The sequence below is a fragment of the Pteropus vampyrus genome, unplaced genomic scaffold, assembly GCF_000151845.1.
Source record: "Pteropus vampyrus isolate Shadow unplaced genomic scaffold, Pvam_2.0 Scaffold72, whole genome shotgun sequence".
NCBI classification, from domain to species: Eukaryota; Metazoa; Chordata; class Mammalia; order Chiroptera; family Pteropodidae; genus Pteropus; species Pteropus vampyrus.
Genome location: NW_011888853.1, coordinates 2,212,568 through 2,229,013, shown reverse-complemented (window position 1 = coordinate 2,229,013; position 16,446 = coordinate 2,212,568). Strand labels below are relative to the sequence as shown.

Here is a 16,446-nt window from a genome sequence, read left to right as displayed (position 1 = left end):
GACATCTGACCTTCAGTCTGTGGCTGGGTTGGGGGCTACCACACTCAGGCCCACACGAAGGCCAGGGCAGGTCCCTGCTGTTACCACACCAGACTCTTTCTCAGGTGTGTCACTTGCTTAGGCATTGGTTAGAGTAAGACCCAGAGACAGCTCTGTTCCTAAAACCTCACTTGCAAGCAGAATCGATGACTCTTTAGAGGGGGAAGAGGAACCCGCAGTAGCAGCCCCGTCCAACCCCGTCGTTGCACAGGTGAGGAAACCGAGGGCCTGTGAGGTCGTGTGCTTCAGGAGCAGCGGGCGTGAAAGCCTGGCTGGGCCTCCCCGGTTCTGGTCCAGGTCCACTGGCTTCTACTCTACCTACCAGTTTATATGTTCGGCCTGGTGAACCTCCGGCTGGGATAACACAGTGTGGGTGATGGCCCTGACCCCTTCGGGCTCAGGTGAAATCTTAGCTGGCCTGGCCTTGCCACCTCCGTGGGGGCATCCTGGTCCTCAGTCCAACATCAATGACTCAGCTGAGCCTGCAGACCCATGGGAAACTCACCTGGGGTTCCGGAACTCTTTCTTCCTTTGGATGATGTAGTTCATATCCATGCCCTCCTTTATCTTCCGCTCATAAAGCTTCTGGATCTTGTCCTATGGAAGAGAAACGGAAGGCGCTCATGACCCCACTGCACCCCTCACAACCCCAGTACTCCGCCACGTGTGCTGCGTGGACGCATGGACACAGGAGGTCCACAGAGCCACGTGAAGCCCTGCTCCGGCCACGCTGTCTTTCTCCACCCAGCCTCTGACCAGAGCTGAACACGAGTGAGATACCAGCCTGTTCTCATTTGCCTTCTCCTGACTCCCTCTGGATGGCTAGAAGGGTGAGTAGTAAAAGGTCAAGGCAGAGAAGCCACGGAGAAGACCATGGACAGATCCCCACCTGGTTCATCAGCTCCTGAATCATCCGAAGAGGAGCTTCAGGCACTAGCGGTGATGGGCAGGGGCTGAAGGCTGGTTTTACATTTTAACACGGGGTTAAGTCCTCAGCGGGAGACCCGGAAGGCTGTGTCCCTTCAGAGGAAGGCAGGAGTAGAGTTTTTTGGATTGGGTCTCACAGACTTCCTAGGGTGTCCTTTGTGGGGAGGCCGCACGGATGGCTTGGTCCCTGCCACTTTATCAAGAGGCACCATCGGAGCTCAAGAGCTCAGCTCTCATCACCCTCCGCCCCTAAGCCCGGCCCTGCTCTAGCTTTTAATAGGAAAGAGTAGCACCTGGCGGGGAGTCAGGCCAGTGCCGCAGGTGTCCCAAGGCCCACAGAGATGATGCCCGAAGCAGGTGGCATTGGTGCTTCCCAGAACACAAGAAGACGCCCCAGAAACCCAATCTCAGGGGAGAGTCTCTCTACAACCTCCCCCACTAGCGGCACTTGACACAGTCAGTCTCTAGAAGGAAAACATTTGGGGTGCTCCTCACCTGCGAGGTGGGCTGGGCTGGAAGGCCCATGTGACGCCCTTTGGGATCATCAGGGGAGGTGATCGACTCGCTTTGTCAGGCCACTTTCTGCTTAGACTGGCCAGAGGAAGCACCGAATTGCAGAGAGGTTTGTAATACATTTACCAGGGACAAGAGAAGCCAAGAGGGGCACACCTCCATGTTGTCACAAAGATGACAAGAGAAGCCAAGAGGGACACACCTCCATGTTGTCACAAAGGTGAAGGAGGTCAGATACAGAAGGCTTGGCATGCAGAGGTGGACCTATATCTTATAGATGACTTTTCTGTATTTCCTGGCCCAGCAGCTGGGTTCCCCCATCTCAGGTGAATGAAAACGCTTGCTGTGTCATGTTTTCTACCATTAAGAGGATCTGAAAAGAAGAAATACTCTGAACTAGGAGGCCCAGCCACTGGTTGTCTCTCTTTACAGGCAGTGACTTGCTGCCTGGTGTGCCAGCTGCACTGCGCTCAGGGGTGGCTCAGGGGTGGCGGGGGGCGGGGCGGCGGGGGGGGGCGGGGGGAAGGGTCGCTGACTCAGCAAAGGGAGGAGACTTCCTGAAAAGAGAATCTGCTCTGTGCCTGCAGCCCCAGCATTCTGCCATTCACAGCCCCAGGACCCATTAGTCATCCATCCGTTAGGGTGGTGTCAAGGGACTGCAGTGTGGCCCGAGGCTCCAACAGAACCTGCGGGCTCATAGGTAGAACAGGTAGACTGGCTGCCACCGCTGGGCAGCCTTGGGTGTCTGTCCCATTGTTTGTCACAAGATTCCACTCACAGGGGATCCCAGAGGGATAAGAAACAATCACAGAGGCTGAAATGGGGTGCTATCCCCTGACGTCCTGCTCTCCAGGGGATAACTGCACTAAATGCTCTATTTCCTTGGGATTTCGAAACCTCAGGTCAGGTCTATATGAAGTCGTATCAGACAGGAAGCTAGTGAACTGGCATTTTTAGAATACAAGGACAGGAATTTATGCATAAAAACGCTTGTGTTTTTGCATTTCTATAATTTGTTTATTTTACATCCTGATGGTCTCTCAGTTTCTTAGCAAAGTTCCTTCTGAGATGCTCCCACTGACTCAGTGGGTTGCACAGAAAAGGTATGTTATCTTCTCTGCCTAGGCTCAGGACCTCACTGAGGGCAAGCTAGGGTGTCCCAGCTAGAGCAGCACCAGGTGATGTGGCAGAGGATGTCGGTGGGGATAGAGTCAACTCCCGAGAGCAGGCTAAGGGAGGTAACCAGCACTGAGGGCTCCCTCCCACTCGGGCTGTTTCTTTTACAGAAGCCTCTTAAAGTCACACAAATCAGACAAGCTGGCCCAGACCTCCTCGGCCACAGGCCTCTGCAGCCAAGCTCTGCTTACTTGTAAGTGATTCGAGCATCTGCCAGGGGGTTCAGGCGGGATCTTGATTTCATCAGGGGACATGTTCCGGACTCTTTCAGAAAAGGAGGCTGTTGAGAAAAATAGAGAAAAATTTTGTAGGGGGATGGGGTTAGGATGGGGGGATCATGTGAACAATTAAAAACAAGCACATAAAACGTTTTCAGGGAGCGATAAAAGCTATGAAACAATGTTCACAGCAGCCTCTCTCAGGGGGTGGTGTCGTCTGAGCTGAAATCACATGCGGAAGGAGCAGTATAGTATATGCCAACTTAGGGGAAGAACAGTTCAGGTGAAGGGTACACGTGTAAAGAATGGGTGCTACCAGGTCACAGCAATCAACTTTTAAGGAAAGGGTATGTCCAGAGGTGTGTTGCTAGATGTTTAACAACTGGGGGCGGGAGGTGGAGACGGGACCAGCCACGATCTGCAGCATCTGCCCGTCCCCGTGGTGTAAATTCTTCTATTGTGGCCAATTTCATGCTACCAATGTGAAGTTGCTGAACTTGGGGCTGGGAAGAGGTATACACGCTGGCTCACCCTCTACTGGCTATGTCCCTAAAACACCCTGCTGGGATCCTGGAAACTCAGAGTTGGCTGGTGCCATTGTCATCTCAAGCTATCCTACCCAAGATACAGGAGAAACAGGGTTCTGGGCTCCCTAGGCTTTGGGACTTAAAGTATTCAAAACTGCCTTGTGCAAAAGTGACATTTAAATTACCTGTTGGTGATCAGTTTAGAGAGTTTTTTTAAATAAGTCAGTCAAACCTCTTTAGGTCCGCCTGATTCTGGTGTGAAGAACCACAGCTCCCAAGGGACAGTTCACTTGGAGACCTGCCACTGCCCCCACTGCACTCCTTTCCATGTGGCCTCTGGCCACCCTGGTGACTGCAGAGTCCTGCTCTGGATCACTCAGACAATGTACTGTTTGTTGTAAGATTCTGTCTGTGCTCTTTAAAACATTCTCTCATGAAAAGGGCCATACAATGAGCAAACAGCAGGCGGAGCGGGGTGGGGCAGGATGAAGGAAAAGAATGAATAAACCAGCACCAGCGACACCCAGCAAGTATTTACTGGGAACCCCCTGTGTGCCAGGCCCCAGGCGAGCCTCTTGGTCCCAGGCCGCTGCCGGGACTGCCCGTGATGACTTGGTGCACAGCGCCCCACCTTTCCTAGGGCTGGCTTGGTGTTTTCTTAGCCTCTCAAGGTGCTTTGGGTTCCACGTTACAGTGAAGAACTCGGAGCTGAGTGGGGCTGAGGGCGAGGACGAGTGGACCGAGACTGGGTGACATCCTGCTATGGACTTGTGTACTGGTGCGGCCTAGGAGCAGTTTCCACCAGGGGGTTACGTGCTTCTCTTTGCCCAGTACCTTCTTCCTGTCTCCTGACTCCTAGAGCAAGGGTGACACCAGATCTGCTGAAGTTCAAGTCTCATTCCGACTTCCTCCATCCTCCCAGACCCGGGAGAAGCTGGAGTTAGTTTCAAGCCCCGAGACTCAAGCAGGCTACAGAGGCCAGCCGAGAGTGGAATTAGCTGGGCTGAGCTGGTCCTCCGATTTCATGAGCATCAGCAACAAAAGCCAGCAGGGCTTGGGCAGGCTTTGGGCACACAGAAGGAGGGTTAAGCTCTTCCCTGGGGTGGAGAGTGTGTGTGAACACGTGACCCAGAGACAAAGAATGCCCTTTGGCATTTGCCAGGAAAGCCTTTTGGAAAAACAGGGTGTGACAGCGTTGCCATAGCAACCCAACCACACTCAAGCTCAAATGGTACACAGCACAACTGGGGTAGGGAGAGCCCCCCTGAGGCCCGGGGTCAGGAACAAGAGAATTCCTAGGAAGTAACTGGCAAATGAAAGGATACATTCGGGAAACTAGATCAAGGTTTATCCCGCTGACTTCAGGAGCAACCTTTCAGTGACTCTCTCCTAAGTCCCCGAACCAATGTAAAGTAGATGTCTGGCCCACGTATGTGGCTGTTGGAGCAGCCGGAGCCTCAGACCACTTTCCCAGGAAGCACAATGAGAAACGTGCCCGGGCACTCGAGGCGGCCGAGTCTGTGGCTGCTCCTGGGTCTGCTGGGGCATTTTAGAGGGGCGGCCATACTGGGGAACCGAGAAGCCTGCATCCCGCACGACTCACCCTGTGCACGCCCAAGTCAGAAAACAGCCGTGATATCCACGGCTGCCAGGTATCAATCAGAGCAGGAGCAGCTGGTCAGCTGGGCTTAGGTACCGGCGGGCAGTGAAGGAATGACCGCCTGGGGCACACCGCAGGGCTGTGAGCAGAAGGCAGTGGGACACTAGGGACCTGGGGAAGCCAGCTGGATTACTATGCCGGTGCCACTGTTCCAGGCGGGCACCCGGACAGGGTGTGCAAGCACAGCTGTCGAGCAGCGACAGCACTGGAGAGACCTACGGGTCGGCTCCCCTGCTTTCATCTGCTCCATGAAACCTGGGGCTCCTTTAACACCTATGAAAATGCTTCCCACACCAGTGCGGCGACCTGAGAGTCAAGCCCAGGGACGGACAGAGCCGCTGAGTCCAGGCAGAGGGGCTGACAACGCGGTGCCAGGAGTGGAAGCCGCACTCTGTTCAGTTAAACTAGTATCTCCTCAGCGAGAAACGGCAAGAGTAATCAAGACTACGACGAGGCTTAAAGATCTGTGTCCTCTGCAGGTGAACGGATTAACAGATGCTGGTGAAACCCTACGATGATGAAGTAATACCTAGCAATAAAGAGAAACTGTAGCTATGTTCAACAACATGGATGGGGCTCAAAAAAAGAGACTATGATTCCATCTGTTTCAATGGCCCTTGACTGGGGGCAATTCCGCCCCCACAAAGGGACATTTGTCAACGTGTAGAAACTTTTCACTGTCACGTCTGGCGGGGGGAGGGCAGTGTTACTGGCATCTAGTGGGCACAGACCAACGATACGGCTAAAATGCCGCACAGCGCACAGGCCGGGCCTCCTCAACAAAGAATCACCCAGCCCAAAATGTCAATGCCAAGGGTGAGAAATTCTGATTTATATGAAGTTCTAAAAAAATGGCAAAACTACAGTGCAGAAAGATCACTGCTTGCCTGAGGCTGAGGGAGGAAACTTTCTGCAAGGGGAGAGGTAAAGGGAACATTCTGGAGTGACGGAAATGTTTTTCTATTACGGTTGTGGTGGGGTGGGGGTTAACATGACCACATATATCTGTCAGAACTCATCAAAGGGCACACTTTAAATTGGCGAATCTTATTCTATGTAAGTTACGCCTCAATGAAGCTATTTTCAAAAAGTGGCAACGAGAGAGAGAGTGAAAGCTGATGTGGAAGAGGCCGGGTGGGGGCGGCTGACGCCCACACGCATTCCGCTTGCCCAGGACGAGCGCTGGGGCAGGGGCGGAGGGCACTAAGGCCTCAGGCGGCCTCAGGCGCCACTCCGCGACCCACCCCGTTTCTTGGTAGTAGACAGCAGGGGTGGGTGAGGCAGTGGGTGGGGAAGTGAGGGCCGAGGCTTCAGGCCATGCCCTGGGGGCCACCCACTCAGGGTGGCCACGGGCTTCCTGGCAAGGGTGTGTGCTCTGCTTCCTCGCCCACGAAGCCAACTGGTGCATCCCCATGGCACCATTTTCTAAAGAGCAAACTCTACTGTTTAAGGAAAATTCTGCTTTTTAATAGGATTTGAAAGACTCACACTCCATTCATCAGAAAATTCAGGAATAAAAGGCAGAATCAGAGTGGTCACGTTCCCACCCAATCCTTCCTCAGAAAACAAACATGACGCGTAATCTTCAGTTCTTTTAGGAAAGAAAACCAGAATGGGTCCCCCGTCCCATCCCCAGAAAAAGCATCCTGTCCGAAAAGGACAGGTGGAGGAGGGGCTGCAGGAAGCGGCACCTGCGGGCCAAGTCCTGGGCGGACATTCGTGAGCAGGCACCCCGGACAGATTTGCGGGCCACCTGCGGAGCGGGGAAGAGCCGGAGAGCGACTGTCACAGTCGCCACACAGAGGTTTGGCCAGGCTTTGGGAGAGCAGTTACCAAGTCCATGGTCACACTGAGGGAGTCAAGGGACTTGTAAAAGGATTAAGAAGCTGGAGTTAACACAAGACTGAGATGACACGTGTGCCATTTTCCAGAAACATAACCACTCTGCTCCCCCAAGTAACAAAGGATCCCAGACTCCAGGACTATAAAGCATATCTGCCCTGGGGACAGATCAAAGTGCCAGCAGAGACCACGTGTTTGTTCCTAGAGCACGTGATTATGCCAGCAGAGGGGGGATGAGGGGGTACAAGGACAGAGGATGGCCCCGGGCACACGGGGAACAAGCTCCCAGCAGGAAGGGCCCTGAGTCCCTCCTGACAACACTGGCAGCTGATCGAAGCCCAATGAAACACGCCATGAGTATGATTTCAAAGAAGAATTGTTCCCGGGGTGTCTTACCCAGACATCTCAGGAAGTGCCAAAGGCTCTGAGAGAGAGAGAGTAGGAGAGACAGGCTCACAGCAGAGCAGCTGCCTTGGCTAAAGCAGAGAAGCCCCAGGCCCAGCAGGCTCCAGGCAGAAGCCCAGGGCAAGGCTTAGACTATGCTCCCAAAGCCCCCTGGGTACTTACCAACTAATTCCTGTGGATCTCGTTTTTCTACTTCTGGGTTATCCTGTAAAATAGAAACAGAAAACAAGGAGGTAAGCCTAGCGCTCCTGACCCAAAGTTACTTTCTGCAGAGACCACTCAGGATACTTAAGGAAGGAAAAAAGGTGAAGGCACCGCAAGGAACCCTAAGAGTGAGCCGATGCTTAGGGGACTTCACTGCTGGGACCCCTGAACCCTTCTTCCTTCATCAGAGCAGCTGGGACGGTCCAGTTACCTGCTTTTAGCCTGTCCTCCACGGCCTCCAGCAGGGACCAATATCCATCAAGGCTGAGGAGAGCAAATGCCAGCCATCCATCACCTGCACACCTGGCCTGCTGCTCAGCCCTGGCTGGCCACCCCAGAATGTCACTGCCCCAGCTGGTACTGAGGAAGCAAGAGGTGGCTACTTTACAACATGAGATACCAAGACAAAAACACAAAAGACTATCTACTCCCAAGAGCTATTTTATACTTCTAGTTTAAACAAAAATGGGAGACTTTATCATAAGGGGGCAGGTCATGAACCCCAGAGAGGCATGGAGCCAGCCTTTGGTAGAAAAGTGACTGAACCAGGCCCCAGAAAGGCCCTGGCACCGAGGCAGCTTCTCTCTCTGGCTCTCCTTGGCTCGTCTCCCAGCTCTCTTTACGTTGGCTTTATATTCTCTCCTTAAAAAGAGGAAAGCCTTCTCTGCTCCTTAATGCAAACCACCGCCCCACAATACCCACTCCCACACGCACAGCCTTCGTTCTAGCTGCCTGCAGAAACCTAAGAGCAAAGGTTTCTTATCAGACATTTTTCTGGACTTGCTCTGTATTTTACAGCTCAGAGTAAATGTTTCATCTAAACCAAACTAACCTGGAGAAAGCCCTGGTTCCAGCCCCATCACGAACCCAGCAGGGACAACCTCGCTTCTGATGTCCCAAATGTACATAGGCTAGAACATCCCTGTCTCCCCATTTCTGGGGAAGCCCAGCCCCTTAAACAGTTAGATCAGGGGGACTCGAGTGCCACACCACGCTAATGATCAAAGTGGCAGAAGCTGCACTCCCAGGAGATGGCTGCATCTCACTTCCTTTTGCTTTGGTCGGTGAGGGAGGAGACGAGAAGGTAACACACACAGGGACACAGCCGTAGAACTCTGCGACTCCACTCCCACGAAGAAACGTCACACGAAGACAGCGTGTCAGAAAGGAAGGTGCAGGAAGGTCACCTAACCTCCTCCGTTCAACGGCTCTACGCTAAGACCAGAGAAGGAGCTCTTAGTCCCCTTCCTCAAAAAGTCCCTCCTGATTCTGGGACAGGCCAAAACCCCCTCATTCCTCTGAACACTGCAACTATTCATTCGACCTGGATGGGCATAACGTCCAAGCGAGGCTGCTTAGCAACTCGGCTCCTCGGCCACCCGTCCCCTGCCAATCAGGTGGGCAAAGAGAAGGCCGGCCTGCACTGGGGCGGAGAAGGGTCAGGAGGCGGGCCTGGACGACTGCCATGCCAAATTCGGGCTGGTCATCAATCAGCAGCTCCATGGACAGTGCCAGTCTCCAGGGGCCCCACAACAGTCCCTTTGTAGCAGTGACTCTGGAAGAACCAATGTTAAAGAGCTGACAGTAACAAAGCGTGGGACCAAAAAAGGCCTTCAAATTCCCCCCCAGGGGACAGCTTTCTGGGTGCTAACTGTGAGAAAACATCAGCTGGGTACATCCTGTGTCCTTCCTCTCCCAGGCCAGGTGGCTGGTCACAGGGTGTACCAATCCAAACTATTCAAAGGCCCCCTAGGGGATCCTTCCCAAAGCCCTGCACAGTGCCAGCCACTGTCCCGGCCCCAAATGCAGAGCAGAGGTGAGGTATCCATGTTGGAACTGCTGGAATTCTACCCTGTCCACTCTAGAGGAGCAGGAAGTCAGTCGCCAAACACTCCCAGGGCTCCTTAGGTACAGTAAAGGGCCCTGAGCCTCGCTGGGGCTTCTTACAGCTTCTCTATCTCTGGCAATGAGCGGGGAGGGGTGGAGTCCCTACATTTCACAGGGTCCTTGCCCGGCCGAGCTGAGGTAGTTTAGTCACCTTCTGGGAGGAAAGAGTTGATGGGGCAAAATCACAAGCAGGAAGTTATACTTTCCCCTTCTTTTAGTTTTTCCTTTTTTGGCTTTGCTTCTCATTCCCTCCAAATTAATCATTCTACACATACAAAAAAAAAAAAAAGATAAACTTGGTAGTTGATTTCAATTCACCAACTAGTCTAGTCTTTGCTTTTTTACCCTCACAAGACATGCATGTGTGAACACGCACACGCACACGCACACACACACTGTGTGCCCAGAGGATACTCTGAGCCCATGGAGCTATGGACACTGACTCAATCCCAAACCCAACACCCCCAGGAACAAGCGCCACCCCAACTTCTCAGCAGTGGAATCCAGCTCCATGGTCCCTCCAAGCAAAGTGCCAACCATCGGGCACGGCCCCAACTCCAAGCGCGGGAAGATTCTCCTGTCTTAAGAGAGTCCTACAGGCCAAACGTATAAATGAGCTTCCATAGATCAGAGGCCACACAATCTTGCACGAGAGTCTCCTGGGAAGGCTGGAATCTGTGGTTGTTCAGATTCCCCGTTTGTGTCACAGGAACCCATGGGACCTCGGAGAATCAAGCAATGGGAACCTGCGCCTCGCCCCCAGGTGGTCACACTTGTTATGTTTCAGAATGTAGTTCTGCCCTCCGACACGAACAAGCTGGGTGGTGAGCTCCTGGGCAAGAGTCACTGTGCCATGGTGGCCCTGAAGAACGCCAACAACTCTAGTTCTTCTGGGTCCTAAAGCAGCGTAACCCCAATCCTGCCCTGAGCTTGTGAAAGAAAACAGCTTGATTATGCCTCACAAGGAAGGGCCTGGAGTCACACCACATGTTCTTCACACGGAGTTGGGTACAGGGCTTCAAGCAATGCTGAAGAAAGCTCAGGGAGGAGGGAGGGCTGGGTGTTTGGGGAGAACAGAGAGGACAGGTGTCGAATACCCAAAGGTGCTTTTTAGAACCATTTACGCTCAACTGTCCATTCAGGTAAGTTTCAAGCAATGAAAGCAGCCTCAGGGGAGGACAGCACTTGGGGGTGGGGTGGGAATGTCACACTCAAGACAAGACTCAGAGAGACAGCCTCCTCCCAGTCATGCCCTAGTCACGAACCAGGAATTTGGTACGAAAAAGAACCAAGCACCCAGGATAGTTACCTTGGAAGCCAGCCACGGTGTCAGAAAAAACATTTGATAAAGTGTTTAAAATGATAGAGCTAAGGAGACAGACAGAAGGTTCACATTCTTAAACTGCCAGCAGTTCAAGAAACCGGTTTTACGAAACCTGCAATAGGGAGAGAGTGTCACCACGCCCTTAAAGAGGCAGGAAGGGGGCAATTAGGAGGGTACAGTAAAAAGCAACAAGAAACCACTGTTCTGCTTCTCCCTTCCCCCACAGCAGTGTTTAGCAACGCACAGGGACACCTGTCTTGACTTGTATGCAACCATCCCTCTGGCCTCCAGGTAGATGTTCTTAGTTGGTCAAAGAAATGAACTCAGCCTGGAGATCTATTTTCCAGACAGTTGTCTGCGTCAGTGGGAGGCGTGGAGCCCACAGCCTAGAGACCTGGTCGGACAGGGACAGGAGTGCGTGCACGCCCCTTCAGACACGGCAGGCTGAGGGGTTTCACCCAGTTCGTTAGGAAGAAGAAAGAAAACAAAGCATCTCACCTAGGAGAGAATGTCGCCTAGAGGCTCCTAGGAGAAAAGACCAGGTAAATCGCTTCAGCTCTTTAGTTCAAGTCCAACTAAGACACAAGGAAAAACAAAACAAAATCTACAGCTTCCTAAGAAGCCAAGTGGGAAGATGGGGAAGGGAGGAGAGAGCGAGAGAGCACTGAGCTGGTCAAAGAAACCAAACTCTGGGGCAAGACCTCTTCTGACTGCACCCCTCTAGCCTTCCAAGGCTCAGCTGAGACTAAAGCCCCAGTAACCAGGCCACGGGGTGGCTGCAGCAGGCTGGGGATGGCCCCGGAGAACAGTGATCTGAACCTGCCTAATTTTGGTTCTTCATCAATTATGTCTGAGACTTGTAAGAATGCAACAGCCATGGCGTGTTCAGGAATTACAGAACCTGGAATGTGGTTCCCCCTGCAAAAAATACAAAAGTCCAGCCACCAACAAAACTAGGACTGGAGCAGAGGAAGGAAGTAAAAACAATATGGCTCCGTGAAGTGGGATAAGCTGCCATTTGAGCTGGGAGGATTTACTTGGCAGAGAAGTACAAGGTCCTCGAGGTCCTCGTAGAGAGAATGGAGGTTTATTTACAGCCAACAATGCTTCACCAATCCTTCCTGGAACCTGCCCCACAAAACACACTCAAAGGTCCAGGGTCCAACCTGAGACAAAGCAACACAGCCTCTGGCAGCTGGATTCTGCCAAATTTAAACATCACTTTTTCTCTCTAGCTTTGAGAGTGCTGGGCACCAGAACACACTGCACAGAGGGTGATCAGTAAAACAATGCTTTCCTAATCTTATATTCTCTCAGACCTGGGGCTGCCAAAATAGTTATGAAGTCCTAATACTGTCTCACTTAATGAGCTGAAAGCCCACTTAAAAATGAATCCTCGCTGTAGGCCATTTCAGCACCCTCCTCCAGCAGGAGAGGTGCCTCACCAGGGCCCTGGCAAAGCCCGCTCCCTGAACACCTGCTCCCACCCTAGCAAGTCTCACTCAGACTTCAGAACTCAGCTGAAGGAAGCCTTCCCCTACCCACCCCACCCGGCCAATGAGCATACCTGCCCGACCCTGTGCTCTCACGGTCTAATTTACCTCTGTGTTCCCAGCACCTGCAACAGTCAGTGCCCTGCCCACGACAGGTGCTCAAACACTGACACCACACGCGCACACACGCGTGCGCGCACACACACACATGCACACTCCCCTTTCTAACCAGCCAGTGGTTTCATTCAGTCCAGTTTAGGGTTTCATAGCCACTTTCACTGAGCTGCAGCGCTTTGACCCCCAGACTCCAAATCTGTTCAAGTCCACACTGATGTCAGAAAGGGAGGCAGCAGAAGAACCATGAAAGGGCCGGGCGCGCAATAAAAGGCTGGTGTGGGGCAGGCAGACGGAAGGAGAGGGGGCTCAATACTGAATTTCAAAAACCTTAAATCTAGCTTGCTACTCCTAATCCTAAGACAAAAAGAACTGCTGTATAGTTAATTCATTTATTTATTCCACAAATAATTTTTTGAGCATTTATTATGGACCAGGCAATGGCTAAACACTGGGCATATAACGTGAACAAAACTCAATCCAGGGGACTAAATGATGCTAAGGACATCACTGAAAGACCTCATCTAATTTGCAGGATACCCCGACGAGGCTGTGGGCACACAATGCTGCTACTTAAGACGGCGGGCCTGGGAAGCCCTCCCGAAGGCACCAAAATGAAAGTCAAAATGAGGTTTTCGGAGATGTAAGTGTGAGTTACTCATGTGGCCAAGAAAGCAGCAATTCTGGGACTTTTGTCAAAATACCTCCAAGTTCCAGAATAGTGACTGTGATTTGACAGACGTGGTTGCGGACGTGGGCTGAGAGCAGTCAGTAATCCCTGAGGGGAGGCCCTGACCGCAGCGCGGTATGGGCACGGCCCGCGGCGGCACAGATGCCTGGCGTGGGCAGTTTTTCCCACATATGCAGGACAGCTCTGGAGAAAGCCGGTCAGCGCCCATTTCCTTCAGTTGTATCCTGTGGGTCAGGACGGGACACTGCCATGGCACGCTGCCTGCCCGGGGATGGAAACACTCGATTTATCAGAAAAATGGGCGGAAGCTGGTGGGGCCGCCTTGGATGAAATGGAGTCGCCCCCCATTCCCAGCGTCCCCACAGGAAGGCTCAGCTCCCAAGCAGAGACGGTTTCTACAGGAAAGGGTTAAACAGCCATCTGCCAAGACGAATTAAGCCAGCACTAGAAATGGCCTTGTAGACCTAAGAAAAAGCTAGAAGACGGGGAGGAAACAGTCTCTCTATCTAAAAAAGCTCCGTAGGACAAAGCCCACATTGCTCAGAAGGGCTGACGCTGTCACAGGGAACCACCAGTCTTCCATGTAAATGCAAAGCTCTGGCCGGGAGCTTTTCCGAAGGGGAGCCTTTGTTATCTGATTATTCCAAATGTAATCTCAGATTTGATTCAAGATGCTTGAAGATTCTGAGTTTCTTGAAAGTTGTAAAAGACATTCAGAGAGGGCCATTCCATTCTTTTCCCCTCCCGCCCCCCAGGGGAGAGGGTGTCATTGGGGTGGGCTATGTCTGGGTATAAAGGTCACCCTGCATAAAGGATCTGAGTTAAGCTCTCAGTGGTGGGGCCAGGTTGTGCCTTTTTCCATAAAGGTTTTCCACAAAAACAGTATCTCTATGCTTTAGGTTGTTATATGGGATGGCAGTGGGTAGGGGGCGCTTAGAGCAAGACAAGGACAAGGCAGACAGCTTTGTGAGGCTGAGGACAGCAAAGTGAAGTCTTTGAGACACAAACTCAACATGGCCACCAAATTACAAAAGCATATCCCTCCTGAAAGGTCAGCAGCTAAACTGAGGGGCTGAATTAACATGGGGGCAAATATGACTGAGATAACAGAAAGTCAGGACCGTGGAAAAGCAACCTGGTTGTCACCCACATACTGACGGGAAGAGGAATTATTAATCTCCAGGGCCAGAAAGAGTGCCAGTATCTTATGGCACTGCTTGGGGAAAATTTATCTAACTCTAAAGTTCGGAATACAAACGAGCAAAACCCCATCGAACCTAGAAATCGCACGGCGGCATTTCCAGGGATATGGATCGAAACAGAGACAGGACTTCTGGTTAAGACGGCGTTGGGTCCCAGGACTACTGGCCCCATGGCCACTCGGCAACGGGCCTCAGCCTTAGGAGATGGGAGTGATCGCTACAGAAATCACGGCTACATGGAAAGAACAACCTCATCATGTAACTAAGTTCGTGGCCCATTACCAGCCTATAGAATATTACGAATACTCCTTAAATAAAGCCTCTAATTATTTTGTGACTTATGTGCTTGTATCGAATTCTATATTTCCTATTAGAAAGCATTAATATTGTTAAATATAAGCACTTAAAAATATTCCAAAACAAACCAAGACAAAAACCCCCGAAAAATACAGAACGAAGGTGGGAAGTGCTGGGTCGCTAAGGATAGGAAACTTGTTTTCTGCATCATATAGTTTCAAAAAGATAAATCCCAGCTGGGGAAGGAGGCGCCCAGCCACACCTTGGTTAGTAATCTGCGGCATCTGGGCCCCAAGGGAAGGAAATCTGTTGGGGCTTGCAGGCTGCCTGGTGGGCGGGTCGGGCAGGCAGTGGCTCCTCCTTGGCTGTGGACCCATGTAGGGGCGGGGTGGGGCTTCTGGGAGTCTCAGCTTCAGCTGACTTGGAGCAAGTACAGTCAAGAAGGCCCTGATGGCACTGCGGTGGAGCCAAGAGGGGTGTTCAGAGGGAGAACAATGGCTGTTGTTCCCCGCATGAGATCACAACTTCTAGCAATTACGGTGTTTCTCCCAGCAGCGTTCGGTGACAGGTGTAGCCAGGCCTTCTTCGGAAGGTGGCAAGACAAAGGGCCCAGCTTACATTTCTTTCAGTCTGGACGACAAAAGAACTACTTCCACAGACGGCTCCGTCTCTGTCTTTCTGTCTTTCTGTCTGCTGCTCAGATCAGGTCACCACCAAGACCTACAGACCCCAGCCTGGGGCGAGTCAGTTCTCCCCTGCATAGACACTCCATGTCTGCCATTTCTGCAAGGGCACCCCAAGCCTTGTTAGAGATGAGGCCCGGAGAAGGCCATCTGGCCACTCATCGTGGTGAGAGAAAGGGAAATGCCAGATGGTAGGCAGGCTTGGGCACTTTCAACACTTCAAAGGCCACAGGACAACTTCCAGAGACAAGTTAAGAGTGGATGGCTCCCAAAGCAGCAATGGCCAAGGGTTGTTTCCTTTTCCGGTCCTAGGTGAGTCACGCTGCAATTTTTTTTTTCTTCTTCTTCTTCTCAACAGCACTTAAAGGATCGTGGGGTATGGGAGGCAGAACATGGGGCAGGTAGGATAAAACCAAGATGGAGGGGCCAAGCATACATTCTCCCTCCCATACCCTGAACACAGAACTCACTAGAAGCTAACATACATTATTCAAGTCTCACAGTAACCCCATGAGGCAGACATTATTTCTCTTTTACAGACGAGTAGACTCACGCAAAGTACAATGAAGCGGCTTCTTGCCCAGCAGATGACAATACTGGACTTCAAACCCGAGTCTGTCTGACTTCGACACCAGTGATACTGCTTCCCAACTTCTCGCTTGCTCCCTCTCGACTAGAAGGCTAGAAATAATTAACGGTCTCTAGGAAGCCCTTGGTTCAACTGCTGGGGGAACCAATATCAAAGGTCAAGGAGGAAAAATGTCTCTTCAGGAATGACCCTGCAGCAGGTCACAGAGCAAAGCAGGTGTTAAACCCTTGACTTAATGGGGAAATGGCTAAATTTATGACTTTTTGACTATGATGAACAGTGGAAACAGCTGAAGTCCATGGTGCCCCAGTGAGTAATGTCTGAGTAGACTAAACGGAAGGGCTGGTCCTGAAGACTTAATCATGTCAACAGTGGGCGCCACCACCTATCCTTAGCTTAGAGACTTCCTGGGGGCTTACAGAAGAAACGCTACTGAATTCTGGCCCCTACCAAGTCCTCCTCCCTTACCAGGTGAATAATCACGTGGATTTGCAATGAGAACTCAACTTTTAAAGAATGAGTTATTTTTTCTGACCCCTGTAAAGAGCACAGCACATTTCTTGCCCATCGCAGACTCTCATTGGACAGAAACTGCCTACACAGCATTTTATTCAATAACTATAAAAATATACGCATAGTTTGCTAATACAATGTA

At 51.8% G+C, this 16,446-nt stretch overlaps 1 protein-coding gene across 4 annotated transcripts in view; it reads right to left on the bottom strand.

Annotated features, from left to right (window-relative positions):
- The window catches only part of SAP30BP (SAP30 binding protein), a 35,173-nt gene that overhangs the window by 6,253 nt on the left and 12,474 nt on the right, over positions 1-16,446 (bottom strand). For all 4 annotated transcript variants that reach the window (XM_011361949.2, XM_023531697.1, XM_023531696.1 and 1 more), the window contains 3 exons: positions 7,470-7,512; positions 2,847-2,935; positions 545-636 (listed from right to left, as the gene is read on the bottom strand). In XM_011361949.2, the coding sequence (XP_011360251.1) occupies positions 545-636; positions 2,847-2,935; positions 7,470-7,512 (224 nt within the window). The remainder of the gene's footprint in view (positions 1-544; positions 637-2,846; positions 2,936-7,469; positions 7,513-16,446) is intronic.